The sequence below is a fragment of the Mastomys coucha genome, unplaced genomic scaffold (genome assembly GCF_008632895.1).
Source record: "Mastomys coucha isolate ucsf_1 unplaced genomic scaffold, UCSF_Mcou_1 pScaffold20, whole genome shotgun sequence".
In the NCBI taxonomy this organism is placed as follows: Eukaryota; Metazoa; Chordata; class Mammalia; order Rodentia; family Muridae; genus Mastomys; species Mastomys coucha.
In genome coordinates, this window is record NW_022196903.1 from 19769947 (window position 1) to 19782620 (window position 12674).

General features: G+C 42.0%; 1 protein-coding gene across 1 annotated transcript; it reads left to right on the top strand.

The window, feature by feature from the left end:
* Window positions 1-4767: 4767 nt before the first annotated feature.
* Lmod2 (leiomodin 2) lies at window positions 4768-12520 on the top strand. The gene is made up of 3 exons (XM_031381300.1): window positions 4768-5181; window positions 10188-11534; window positions 12052-12520. The coding sequence occupies exons 1-3, from the start codon at window positions 4909-4911 to the stop codon at window positions 12076-12078; spliced, it is 1647 nt and encodes a 548-aa protein (XP_031237160.1). The 5' UTR covers window positions 4768-4908; the 3' UTR covers window positions 12079-12520.
* The last annotated feature ends 154 nt before the right edge of the window (window positions 12521-12674 follow it).

A 12674-nucleotide genomic window follows, 5' to 3' on the forward strand; every position in this document is an offset into this window, starting at 1 on the left:
TCTTTGAAGTTTCTGCCAGGTCTCCTCCTACACTCCTACTCTGTCAAACAATGTTTCCTTTTGTTTTCTCTCTCCTTACTCCTTTCTTTCTACTTGTAGGCTGCTCTCTCTGCCTCGAAGCTCTTCCCATCCCTGTGCCTTCTCTGCCATGGCCCACGTCTCCCTTTGTGCTGGGCTCTGGCTCCTCTGGCGCCTGGCTGATTTACTCGGACTGCTGTTGCCAGCTGTTTACCCTCTGGTCTCTACTCATTGAGGGCAGAAACTGGATCGGTTTCTGTTTTCCTGTCTTCAGTCTTAGCTTGCAGTGCACCTATGTCTTACAAGTAGTGAGTAACTGTGTGGACGAGCAGCCAGGGACATTTTCCAGGGAGAAACTAAAAGGGAAAAAAAATACAACCAGCTGAAAGAGAAAACTCAGTTTGCCTTTAACAAGGAATTGGCATTATCATGAGACATTATATATTTTAGTGAGTCAGCGAATCAAGAACAACAAAAAAATTCTCAACAAGGTGTTGATATTTTTAAAAACAAAGCACACTAAATTTGAAAAGGCTTTGTACTATCTTATACTAAATTGTTTCTAAATATTTTGAATAAAAATACAAATTGAAAATTCCAGAATCTAAAATACTGACTCTTAGAACACATACAACTGGATGTTTTTCTTTTTTTTTTTCTTGCTTAAGAAAAAGTTCCAAGAAAATTTACATTATCCTTTATATGTTAGTCAAAGCATGGGGTGGGTAGCAGTGTTTAGTCACATGGCAGAGTTTTAAGAAATGACTGTAAAGTTTGTAGAAAATGCTTCTGAGCAGATATCATGAAGTCTGGTGGGGTGTGAGTTGTGGTTGTTCAATCAGACAGTATAATACCTGATTCTGGGATGCTTCAGATGGCCACTGTTCTGGAGACCAGGGATTATCAGAAGACATTTTAGTTTTTCTGTGATTGGGCCATATGGAAAGACATTTTAATGCTAACTTTTTCTTTTCTTTTTTTAGGTTTTTTTAGAGACAAGGTTTTTCTGTGTAGCCTTGGCTGTCCTGGAACTCACTCTGTAGACCAGGCTGGCCTCAAACTCAGAAATCTGCCTGCCTCTGCCTCCCAAGTGCTGGGATTAAAGGCGTGCACCACCGCTGTCCGGCTAATGCAGACTCTTTAGAGACATTTTCTTCATTTTTTAAAAAAGATTTTATTTATTTATTTTTGTGTATATAAGTACACTGTAGCTGTCTTCAGACACACCAGAAGAGGGCATCAGATTCCATGACAGATAGTTGTGAGCCACCATGTGGTTGCTGGGAATTGAACTCAGGACCTCACTGCTGAGCCATCTCTCCAGCCCTAGAGACATTTTCAAAATCATTCATGACTCAAGACTTGACAGAAGAAACTAATGCAAGGCTATATTTATTCTGGGTCATTCCAATGAGGAATGATTATATATATATATATATATATATATATATATATATATATATATATATATATATATGGAATGGTTTTCTAATTGTTTTCAGTACCATAGAAAGGTGTTTTCTATAGATCTGAGCTATTTGTCAAGGGATACTTTTATTTATTGATGATGTTTAAATACAACAAGGATAGAAATTACAGAGTACTGAGTATTTCAAAGAGCTTTTGTTGGGGCTGGAGAAATGGCTCAGTGGTTAAGAGCACTAGCTGCTCTTCCAAAGGACCCACGTTCAGCTCTTAGCACCCACTTGGCAGCTCATAACTGTCTCTAACTTCAGTTCTAGGGGACCTGACACTCTCACATCAATGAACATAAAATAAAATATTTTTTAAAAGATCATTTGAAATCCAAGTCTATTATTCTAAGAATATCTGTGCAATTATTCCATGGCCACATATCTTGGACGGTATAAACTGCGTGTACTTCTCCAAATCTGTGTTCAAATGCCATGTTATTACAGAAGCCTTCTGAAATGAAATATTACCCTTCCCGAATCTTCATGCTTCCCTCAATCCTGCCTGACTTGCTCTGTAGACCTCCTGTCTGATACGTTCTGTGTTTACATGTTTATGTAGTTCTCCATGAAGAAAAGAACTTGGTTGGTTTTGTTCATTGCTTTAATCCATGTAATTCAATTGAAATCTAACATGTGGTATGTGTTAAATAAATTTCAAGACAAAAATGAGTTAAATGTATCAAAACCTTACAAGGAAAATAGTCAAACACACTTCTCCTAATTTTACATAATTACTTCTTCCCAAATATTTGCACTGACCAATGTGTCATGTGCATAACATGTCATTAATAATAAGGTTGTGCTACAACTTATACATATTTTTTTCTCTTAAAAGCGAGTTTGTTTAGCACACTTGTGACTATTTTATGTAAAATGTCATTGTTAAGCTGAATAACTCATTTCATTCACCAGATTTAGATATCTATCATAACTCGGTAACACTACCAAAATTCAAATTTATCTTTTAATTTAAAAAAAAATCACCACAAAAGCATATGCTACTGGTTCACGGTCAAAACCCAATGAATGATGTTAATAAACTTGACTTACTCATCACTCACCACATTAGTAAATCCCATTCACGTCTGCCTTCAGAAGTATGAACAACTAAACTATTCGTATCTTCAAAATACAAAAGTCATTTTTAGAAATTAATTAATCATTCAGTTTCAGTATTCAGTCTCTGAATATCATTTCTGGATAGTGCTTTTTGATTTTGCAGGCAGAACACTATGAGTTAAAATGAAACATGTTTAGCCGAACAGTTCATGCCAAAGAATGAATGGAGAGAACTCAGACTCCCTAACTTAACTGCACCACAAAGCTACAGAGAGTGAGAGTAAAGAGCAGAGAGATGGACACACATCAGCAGACTAGAACTGCCCAGAAGCCTATCCTTACACTAGTGGCCCTTACACCAGTGGTCCTTACACCAGTGGTCCTCACATCAGTGGTCCTTCCATCAGTGGTCCTTCCATTGGTGGTCCTTATATCAGTGGTCAGTTACTTTTCCACAGAGGTGCCAAGCAATTTACCAGAAAACAGAGTTTTCTTGACAAGTAATGTTAAGAAGGGTAAATATCTATATATATAAAAATATAAATCTTACTTTCTACATAGATTAAAAATTTAGTCAAATCAGGCCATAAGCCTGAACCTAACAAGCGAAATCTGAAAAACTTTTGACACAGGGGTAAATCTCTGTGGCCTGGGATTAGGAAATTGTTTTTTAAACTATAAACACAAAGAAACAGCCAATAGAATAAGAAATGATAAGGTGAACCTCATCAAAATTTAAAAAAAAAAAAAACCCACTCTTTTCAAAACACCAAAGGCAGATCAAAAACCATTTGTCTCCTTGAAATATTTGTTTCTCAAATAGATAAACAATTTACAACTGGATAAAAAGACAACTCAATTTAGAAATAAACACAGAACTTGAATATTTTACCAAGGGCCATAAACACATAAAACTACACTCCATTAGTAATAGGAAACTGAAAACTACCAACTGGTTCTCACCGGACATGGCTATGACCAGAAAAACCAATAATGGGCAATGTAAGGAAATGGGAGCACTCTCCACCCGCTGTGGGAAATGCAGAGGTGAGCCATTTTAGAAAATGGTTTTGCAACTTCATTAAAGAGTGAGTTTGCCCTATAACCTAATGCTTCTTCTACAGAGCAGTAAAAACCATGTGAGCATTAGGAGACTTTCAGTTAAGTGTATGCAGCAGCTTTAGTCACAGCCCAATCCTAGAAATAACCCAAATGTCACCAACAGCTGAATACACACATGTTATATGTTGTGCATATGTTGGTATATGTATATCCCTATGCACACATATTACTTATACATCTGTAGTCTATAATTAGTATAAAATTCTACAAACTCTACAAATATTATAATACCTTCACAAGAATGAATACATATGTATAATTAAAGATTATCCAGATACCACTTCGGTTAAACATTATAGACCCTTCTACTTTGTTTTTTTAGACTAGTTACTCAAACCTTCCAGGGATCTATGCTTGTCATATACAGGCCAGGATAATGCTACTCATTCGATTATGGGACAAAAAGACATAAAACATGCAGAGTGCTTAGCATTGGACTGTCCTAGCGACAGTCTCTGATAAATTGGAATAATCCAGTTTCTACTCACACAAAGGAAGGAGGAGAAGGCAGCCATTTGGTGAAGTGGAGAAGACGCCTGCCCTTCCAGTTGTCGGCTTTCAATTTTTTTCCCTTAGTGTTTCAATCTCGATTGCCAAAATCTGTAAATGAGGGTCTAAAGTACAGACACGCTAGAGAATCATAGGACAGATACTACAAAGCACAACAAATGATAAAATCCTGCTTTATCATGGCTTCCGTCCCCATCACACCACCCAGGGTATGTTTATAGAAGAACCAGACTAACTACCTGTGGGACAATGTGGGGTTGTTTCTCAATCCCTAAGTTCATAATGAAAGGGTCCGTTCATGGCCTCAGTGTCTGTGGTGAGCCATTCTCAAAACCAAGTTGATCCTCCGTTGTTTGAACACAAAGAAAGGAGAACCATGGCACCTCCTATCTGAAACACTCTGCCTGTTCTCACCAGCTATCAGGCTCAGCTAAATATGGCTCTGGCCACTGTGTGAATAATCCCTGCTGGTTCTGAGACCTCCATCCACCACTGATGTGACATTCTTTGTGTTCAAATGTCTAGCTGACGTCTGATGCTTAAAACAGCCCATGCTTTCACCCTCTCCACATTGTCACAGCCCTGCATCACCGCTCTTAAAAGGTTCCCGAGGCCACTCCTCACACAGCTGCAGACCAGCCTGACGCTTGCCTCCCTGTCTGCCTCTGCTTGCCTTGAATGCCTGGTTCTTTAAGCTCTTGGGGAGTCTGACAAGGCCGGGACCATGTCTACATTTGGCTACAGAAGGGGACTTAGTAAATATGAATCCATCGATGAGGATGAACTTCTGGCCTCCCTCTCAGCTGAAGAGCTGAAGGAGCTTGAGAGGGAGCTGGAAGACATTGAACCTGACCGAAACCTTCCCGTGGGGTTAAGGCAAAAGAGTCTGACAGAGAAAACCCCAACAGGAAACTTCAGCCGAGAGGCACTGATGGCGTATTGGGAAAAGGAGTCCCAAAAACTTTTGGAGAAGGAACGGCTGGGGGAATGTGGAAAGGTAGGCTCTGAGGACCATACCCATCTGTGCCCATCATCCTGATCCCATCCCCACTCCGCAGTCAGACAGCCCTGTTTTCTGTAGCTTCTCAGTCGCCATTGCTCTAGCTTTCTTATAACCCAGTTGTATCCATTACTGAAATATTTTCCAGGCCAAAATGGTCTCACCAATTTTGTATATATAAAACTCCTGGTGAGGACTTTTTTGTTTGGTTGGTTTTTTTTGTTTGTTTTTGGTTTTTGTTTTGTTCGTTGTTGTTTTGTTATATTTAGTTTCTAATTTAAAAAAAGGGGGGTGGGGGGAACCTGGAGAGAAAAGTGCTTCACAACCAGTGTGTGGGTTTGAAGGAGTCGTCAAATACTCTAAGGAACTGATGTTGTACAGCATGTTTCTGGTACAATTTTTTTTTCAGAGAAATACATTCATTTCCTGATTCTTTGACAGTATTAGTGGCAACAGTAAAATTAGTCTTATGTTTCCAATGCCCACAAATTCAAGGATATGGGGAAAATGTGGGAACAAGAGTCAGGAGCCCTTGTTCTTTGTCCTATTCTGTCCTTAAGTTGTTAGAGTTCACACAGACAAACATTTCTTCAGGGTTCTCTCACCATCCATCCATCCATCCATCCATCCATCCATCCATCCATCCATAGAGGTTTTGTTCCATTTTGTGAACCAAGATCCTCTCCTTTGAGGTTTTAAGATGTTCTAGAGTTTTCCCCAAAGAAAATGCATGCTTTTGCATAGAATTCTAAATGATGAAACCCACTATGGGTTGAGGTTAAGAATGCTTGTACAGATCCATCTCTTGAGAATCTTCCTGATTTTGAGACTAGGAAACACACTCGTGTTGGAGAACTCATGTCTAGGAAGCCCACGTGTGTTGCCCAGGGAAGAGTCATTTTGATTATACCAATAAGTCATCTCTGAAAGGAAGTTCAGGAGACTGATCTCTGGGAAAACCATTACAGCAGTAGTATGTTGAAAGAAACTTTGAGTTCATGGAAGAAAACAGGCCTGGAACAACTGCTCAAAAGCCCGTGTGCTCCACTGAAGTCATTTACAATCGAAAAGGTTCATGGTGGCCAGCTTTTTCCACTACTAATCTGGGAGCTGTGGTGGTCTCAATGATAGCTTCATGCACCACATTTGCAGCCAGGTATGTGTGAGCTTTGCCTGTGTCAGCCAGTCATCACTGGGACCAAGCCAGGATCTCCCAAGGCCACTATGGCTACAGTAGTGAGGAACAAGAGGAGGAGATGAGGAGGGAACACCCATGACCGGTCAAGATTTGAACTAGTCAGTATTTCCAAGATCAGCACATCAGAATTGGATTTGCCTTGCTTATTTGTTTTTGGTTTGGAACGGAAATAAGAGTCAACAGCCTGATGTCATAGAATGACATCGTATTATACTCACTAAAGAATTTCCTTCAAAATACGAATATACAACAGTCCATAAGAAGCCCGGACGTAGAGGCACCTACAACAATAACAGGACAAAGGCATTTTAATGTCATAATGTTATGACAGCAGAAGGGCAAAGCTGCTGTCGCAAAGCCTGCTGCCGGCTGTTGCTGAGTCCCACCTCGCTCTGCCAAAGGTTTTGCTGATCCTGGCAATGGTTTATCGGTCTAATTAGAGTGGCTGTCTTCTTTAGCAACTCTGATTCCTTTCTCGGCTGCTTCACTTTTCTCCCACTTCACTGTTCCAGCCAGCTGTCCCTGGGGTCACAAAGGTGCTGAGCAGAGGGTGTAGACCAGTCCTACATGCAGGGAAAACTTCCAAGCAGCTGAGGGGAGAGAGGAGCAGGTGCCTGTCTCAGTGACGACGATGGTGCAAAGAGGTTCCATGAGGAGGAGCTGGGGTCTGAATTGCGCTGGTGGGATCAGGCTACTGGCTTTGTGAAGGTTTCAGAATATTCTTAGTAGTGGGAGGGACAGCCTTTCTTTCTGTCCATCTAGGTTGACCCAAATGTGTACTATATCAGTTCTAGGCACCCTGGACGTGTGACAGCGCCGTTCTCCTCACTAGAGTATCGGCTGGGTTTAAGGCATGGGTGCCAATGACTCTTTCTCACAGTATCTCATTTCATCTTACCATTTCTTTTCACTTGAGAGCTGAGACTAGGAGAAATTAAGGAACTTATGTGAGAATAGCAGCTTGTCAGTGAAGTTGGAATTGAAACTAGAGACTCTTGGCACGAAGGCCATTTTTCAGACTTGTAGGTGCCTGGACAGCAAGACAGACTTCACTTGGTAGTACAAAAAGCACAAATTCGAAGCATCTTTAGTATCTACAGATGAGGAACTCTTGAGGGTTTAGAGCCCAGCCAGCTGCAGCCTACCAGTTCTGCCCAGTAATTAGGCCACGCTAACGTGGACTATAAGAACCATTCAATTCCTTGACACCCAGAAAAGATATAGTGATTTGTCTAAAGGCAACTACCTATGTATAGGGAGAGCCAGGACAAGGGCTGAAAGCCAGGCCTCTTGCTTCCGTGTAGATGTGATGATTGGAAGATGCTGGCCCTGGGTGGCTGCCTCCTCCTCGTTGCTCGATTTACTCTCCGTGTTCACCAGCATTTGCATTCTGTCTGCTCAGCCCCTCCCACCCCGTCTTCCACGTCTTCCTCTGTGCACACTTTCCCACTGTTCCCCAAAGAATCAGACGTAACTCCAAAGCAGCAGATGTAGGAAGCATTGCCCACACCCCTCCAGTGTAGGACTGATTCATAAAGAAGCAGATGTTGCTCTGTGGATCATTCTATCTTTCCCTTTCCCCTCCTGCTATTTTACTCCCATATTCTCTCCCCCCCCCCCCCCCCCCCCCCCCGCCTTCCTGGGGTGATCAAAGATCTCCGACTGCCCTGGACTGCTTTAGAAAAGTCTTGTATCCTGGTAAACCTCTCCGGCTCAGGCAAACAAACAGTTAAAGTGCTAGCTGTAACTCACTGGGAGAAGCGTCATTGGCAAGCATCTCAGGGACAAACTCAGGAAATGTTAAGAAAGGACTTCAGGAAGAGGCATTATTAGATATTACGTAAGAGCTCACGCTGCTAGAGAGCTGACACAATTTTCAGATGTATTTTGAAGGGGAACAGCTTTTGCAGATAGAGACTTAAGGTTGTTATATACTAAAGGAGATGAGATTTCATGATCTTAGGAAAAGCTTTGGATTTTTCCAAATACTCTGGATTTTTGAGACAAGCCAGTAGACACCCTTAGGTAGCTGATAGGGACTCGTCTTACAAGAACTTAAACAAAACAAAGGGACTTGGGGTTGGGGTGTCAGAACTCTCTCTAGCTGGTCCATTTACTTCTTTGCAGTGTGTTTTGTATCAGGAGTTATGACTCTTGTCCCTCCACCAACCCTTTGACAGACAGACAGACAGACAGACAGACAGACAGACAGACACACACACACACACACACACACACACACACACTCCCTTTTTCTCCTAATACATCAAGTAAACTGACACTGGACAGGTCATTCCAGGAGAGGCTGACCCTTTCCAAGGCCATCACTTGGTGCCTGCCACTCCAGACAAGTGTGGCTAACTGGAGGCTATTTTGTGACAGCAACTGGGCAGACAAGCCTGGACCTCAACAGCGTGTTTTCCAAAGTCCCATCCATCCACATGCCACAGACAACAAACACCCACGTCCCTGGGAAGTTAAAAAAAAAAAAAAGAGCTTCCCATGTAGAGGAAATAATTCAGGCAGTTGGGGCAGCAAGGGCCACAGGGCTTTGAAAAAGGAGGATTCACAAGAGCCCTTCTAAGACTCTCTAAATAAGAGATAACATGGAGCAGAGAAAGTAGTCTTTTGAGAGTGTGTGCAGAGGGACTAGTGAACTGAAGTAACAATGTTAGAATCAAATCCTGTTTACCTGAAAGTCTTTTTACAATTGATGTGGTGCTAAATAAGTTTAAAGCATCAGGCCAATCCAGGACTTACTTCGAGGTATGGCTGTTTGCAAAGCTGATGATTGGAATATGGGGGGGGGGGGCTGTCATGTTTTACCATGGCTTTCACCGATGGCTTTGTTTGTTGTTTTTCCAGAGGGCAGGTTTTAATCTGCCCTGACCACCTGCTCTATGGGAATGTGGAGTTTCTACATTCTTGTGCTTGGTGCCATCACTTAACTGAAAAATGCCAGAGCAGCAAACTACATCTGCTTCTCTACATGAAGACAGACAGGACAGAGGGCTGGGCTTGGTCACATCCGAAATTGACTGAGAACTCTGTTGCTCAGCAATGTCCCTAGTCCTAGCCCCTCACTTTGAGATAGAGTCTGAGTTGTCTTGGCTGACCTCGAACTCCTAGACAAGCATTGAACTCTCGTCTTCCTTTAGCCTTCCAATTAGCCAGGAATGCAGATGTGCACCAACAGGACTGGCAGAGTTTTGAGCATTAAGGAACGAGAACTCAATACCATACTGTTTGTTTTCTTTGCACTTGTTTGGACAGGGCAGTGAACTCATTCCAGAAGGAGGCATAGATTGGCAAAACTGGAACAAAATGAGTCAGAAAGTCAGCACGATAAAATGTTGCTGTTTTATTTAATTTACAATGGCACATGTAGATATCAAAGCTTTGTGCAGTCATTTCTCTCCTATCTCCTTTATGTGGGACCCAGGGATCGGACTCTATAGGGCTTATGCTGTGTGTCCCTTTATCTGTTGAGACATCTTTCTAGGCTTAAAATGTTGAAAAATTTATCCAACATTTTCCAATGTTGAAGCTCTGACTTGTGTGTTCAACTTAGAAAAATTATCACATATATTTTGTTCAGTAAATGCTGGCTGTTTGGTAAAAGACAAATGCTTACAGAAAACCTGTTAGTGGTTATGCAACAAAGCGTTAACCTTGGTCCCTTCAACTAGAGGGTCGGAAACAAGGGCTTGCTAATCCTGTTCACTCTGTGGTACATGTGTTAAGTTTTGTAAACTGCTAAACATGCTTCGAGTGAAAAGCTTAATGATGTCACTGCACTCCTTAGGTTGCAGAAGAAGACAAGGAAGAGAGTGAGGAGGAACTAATCTTCACAGAGAGCAACAGCGAAGTCTCCGAGGAGGTGTGTACAGAAGAGGAGGAGGAGTCTCAAGAGGAAGAGGACGAGGAAGAAGAGGACAGTGAGGAAGAGCAAGTAACAACGGGAGCCACAGAACATATCAATGGAACTGTAAGCTACAATAGTGTTAATTCTGATAACTGTAAGCCAAAGACATTTAAAAGCCAAATAGAAAATATAAATTTAACCAACGGCAACAGTGGAGGAACACAGAGGAACACAGAGTCGCCAGCCGCCATTCACCCTTGTGGAAATCCCACTGTTATCGAGGATGCTCTGGAAAAGATTAGAAACAATGACCCTGACACAACAGAAGTTAATCTGAACAATATCGAGAACATCACCACCCAGACCTTATCCCGATTTGCTGAAGCTCTCAAGGAGAACACAGTAGTGAAGACATTCAGTCTGGCCAACACGCACGCTGATGACGCCGCGGCCATTGCCATTGCAGACATGCTCAAGGTTAACGAGCACATTACCAGCGTAAACGTGGAGTCCAACTTCATCACTGGCAAGGGGATCCTGGCCATCATGAGAGCCCTGCAGCACAACACAGTGCTCACGGAGCTGCGCTTCCACAACCAGAGGCACATCATGGGCTCCCAGGTGGAGATGGAGATTGTCAAGCTGCTCAAGGAGAATACCACACTGCTGAGGCTGGGCTACCATTTTGAGCTCCCAGGACCAAGAATGAGTATGACGAGTCTTTTAACAAGGAATATGGATAAACAGAGGCAAAAACGCATGCAAGAACAAAAACAGCAAGAGGGGCATGATGGAGGAGCTACTCTTAGGACCAAAGTCTGGCAAAGAGGGACGCCTGGCTCTTCTCCGTATGCATCTCCGAGGCAGTCTCCCTGGTCATCCCCCAAAGTCTCCAAGAAAGTCCACACTGGGAGGAACAGACCTCCATCTCCTGTGGCTCCGCCTCCCCCTCCTCCCCCTCCTCCTCTTCCTCCCCACATGCTGCCTCCTCCCCCTCCTCCCCCTGCTCCTCCACTCCCAGAGAAAAAGCTCATCACCAGAAACATTGCAGAAGTCATTAAACAACAGGAAAGTGCCCAGCGGGCCCTACAAAATGGACAGCGAAAGAAAAAAGGGAAAAAGGTTAAGAAACAACCAAACAATATCCTAAAGGAAATTAAGAATTCCCTGAGGTCAGTGCAAGAGAAGAAAATGGAAGACAGCTCCCGACCTTCCACCCCACAGAGATCAGCTCATGAGAACCTCATGGAAGCCATTCGGGGGAGTAGTATAAGACAGCTACGGAGGGTAAGTCACCCCAGGTTAGACCTTAAGGTGAAATTTATTCAATGAGTTAGCCTCCACTGATGGGTGCTATCAAAGCTAGCTCTCCAGATTCTTACTAATCTTTCAAATATTTATGTATGTGAGCAAGCATGCCACTTGTGAGCATCAGAGGTGGGTACACTGATTGAGAGAATAAATACATTTCCATTTGGACCAGTACATTTGTACCAACTTATTGTATCAGCCAGGATAATTTTATGATACTTTAACATATAAAAATTCAAATTTCCATAATTAAAAAAACAAACCAGGAGGTTTGTTTTTTATCTGCATTCTAAAAGGATTCATCATTTGCCAGAATTTTCACCACAAACTCTGAGTGATTCACCACCAAATTTATAGTGTGGATGCCACACAGTGACCATAATCTACATTCGGATTCTTCTTAGGGAATACTGCTATAGGTGGTGGTGATGAGGATGGTGATTTGCTTTAACAGACATGTCGTTCACTGAAAGGCAATTCCCTGTTTTTGTAGGTGGAAGTTCCCGAAGCTCTGAGATAGACCGATCTGTAGAAGAGGACCCGGAACTGTTTAGTGGTGTGACTCAAGGTGCATTGTGAGCTGTTTCCAAATGCCTTCTTTAATTTGAAATATTTCCCAACTTCAAAGATAGTGTCACTATGGAATTCCAAAGGGAATTTTAAGAAGCAATGAGCATGTTTCTTCTGTAAATATGAAAATAAACTTCTTTTTTATGTCCTAAGATTCATATGGGCAGCAAGCCTTAGAAGATCTCTTTGCATCTCTGGTATCTCAGTCACTGAGAGATCAAATCACTTAAAGAAATGTGCTAATTATTTTTGTAATCCCAATAACCTTAGATTAAAGTTCTTTTTTCCTTTTTTTTTTTAAAGAGAAACTAATATTTTTCTGTGAGTTAGTATATCTGCTGGGTATGTGTAATATTGCTAAATATTAAAATCATTACGTTCTCACACCAAAAGGATCCATGCCTTTAGCATTTGCTTTCTTTCTTCATGTCCAGGAAATTCTGGCTAAATCTCTTTTTAGACTAAATTAAAGAACTTTCTGGCCGGGCGTGGTGGCGCACGTCTTTAATCCCAGCACTTGGGAGGCAGAGGCAGGCGGATTTCTGA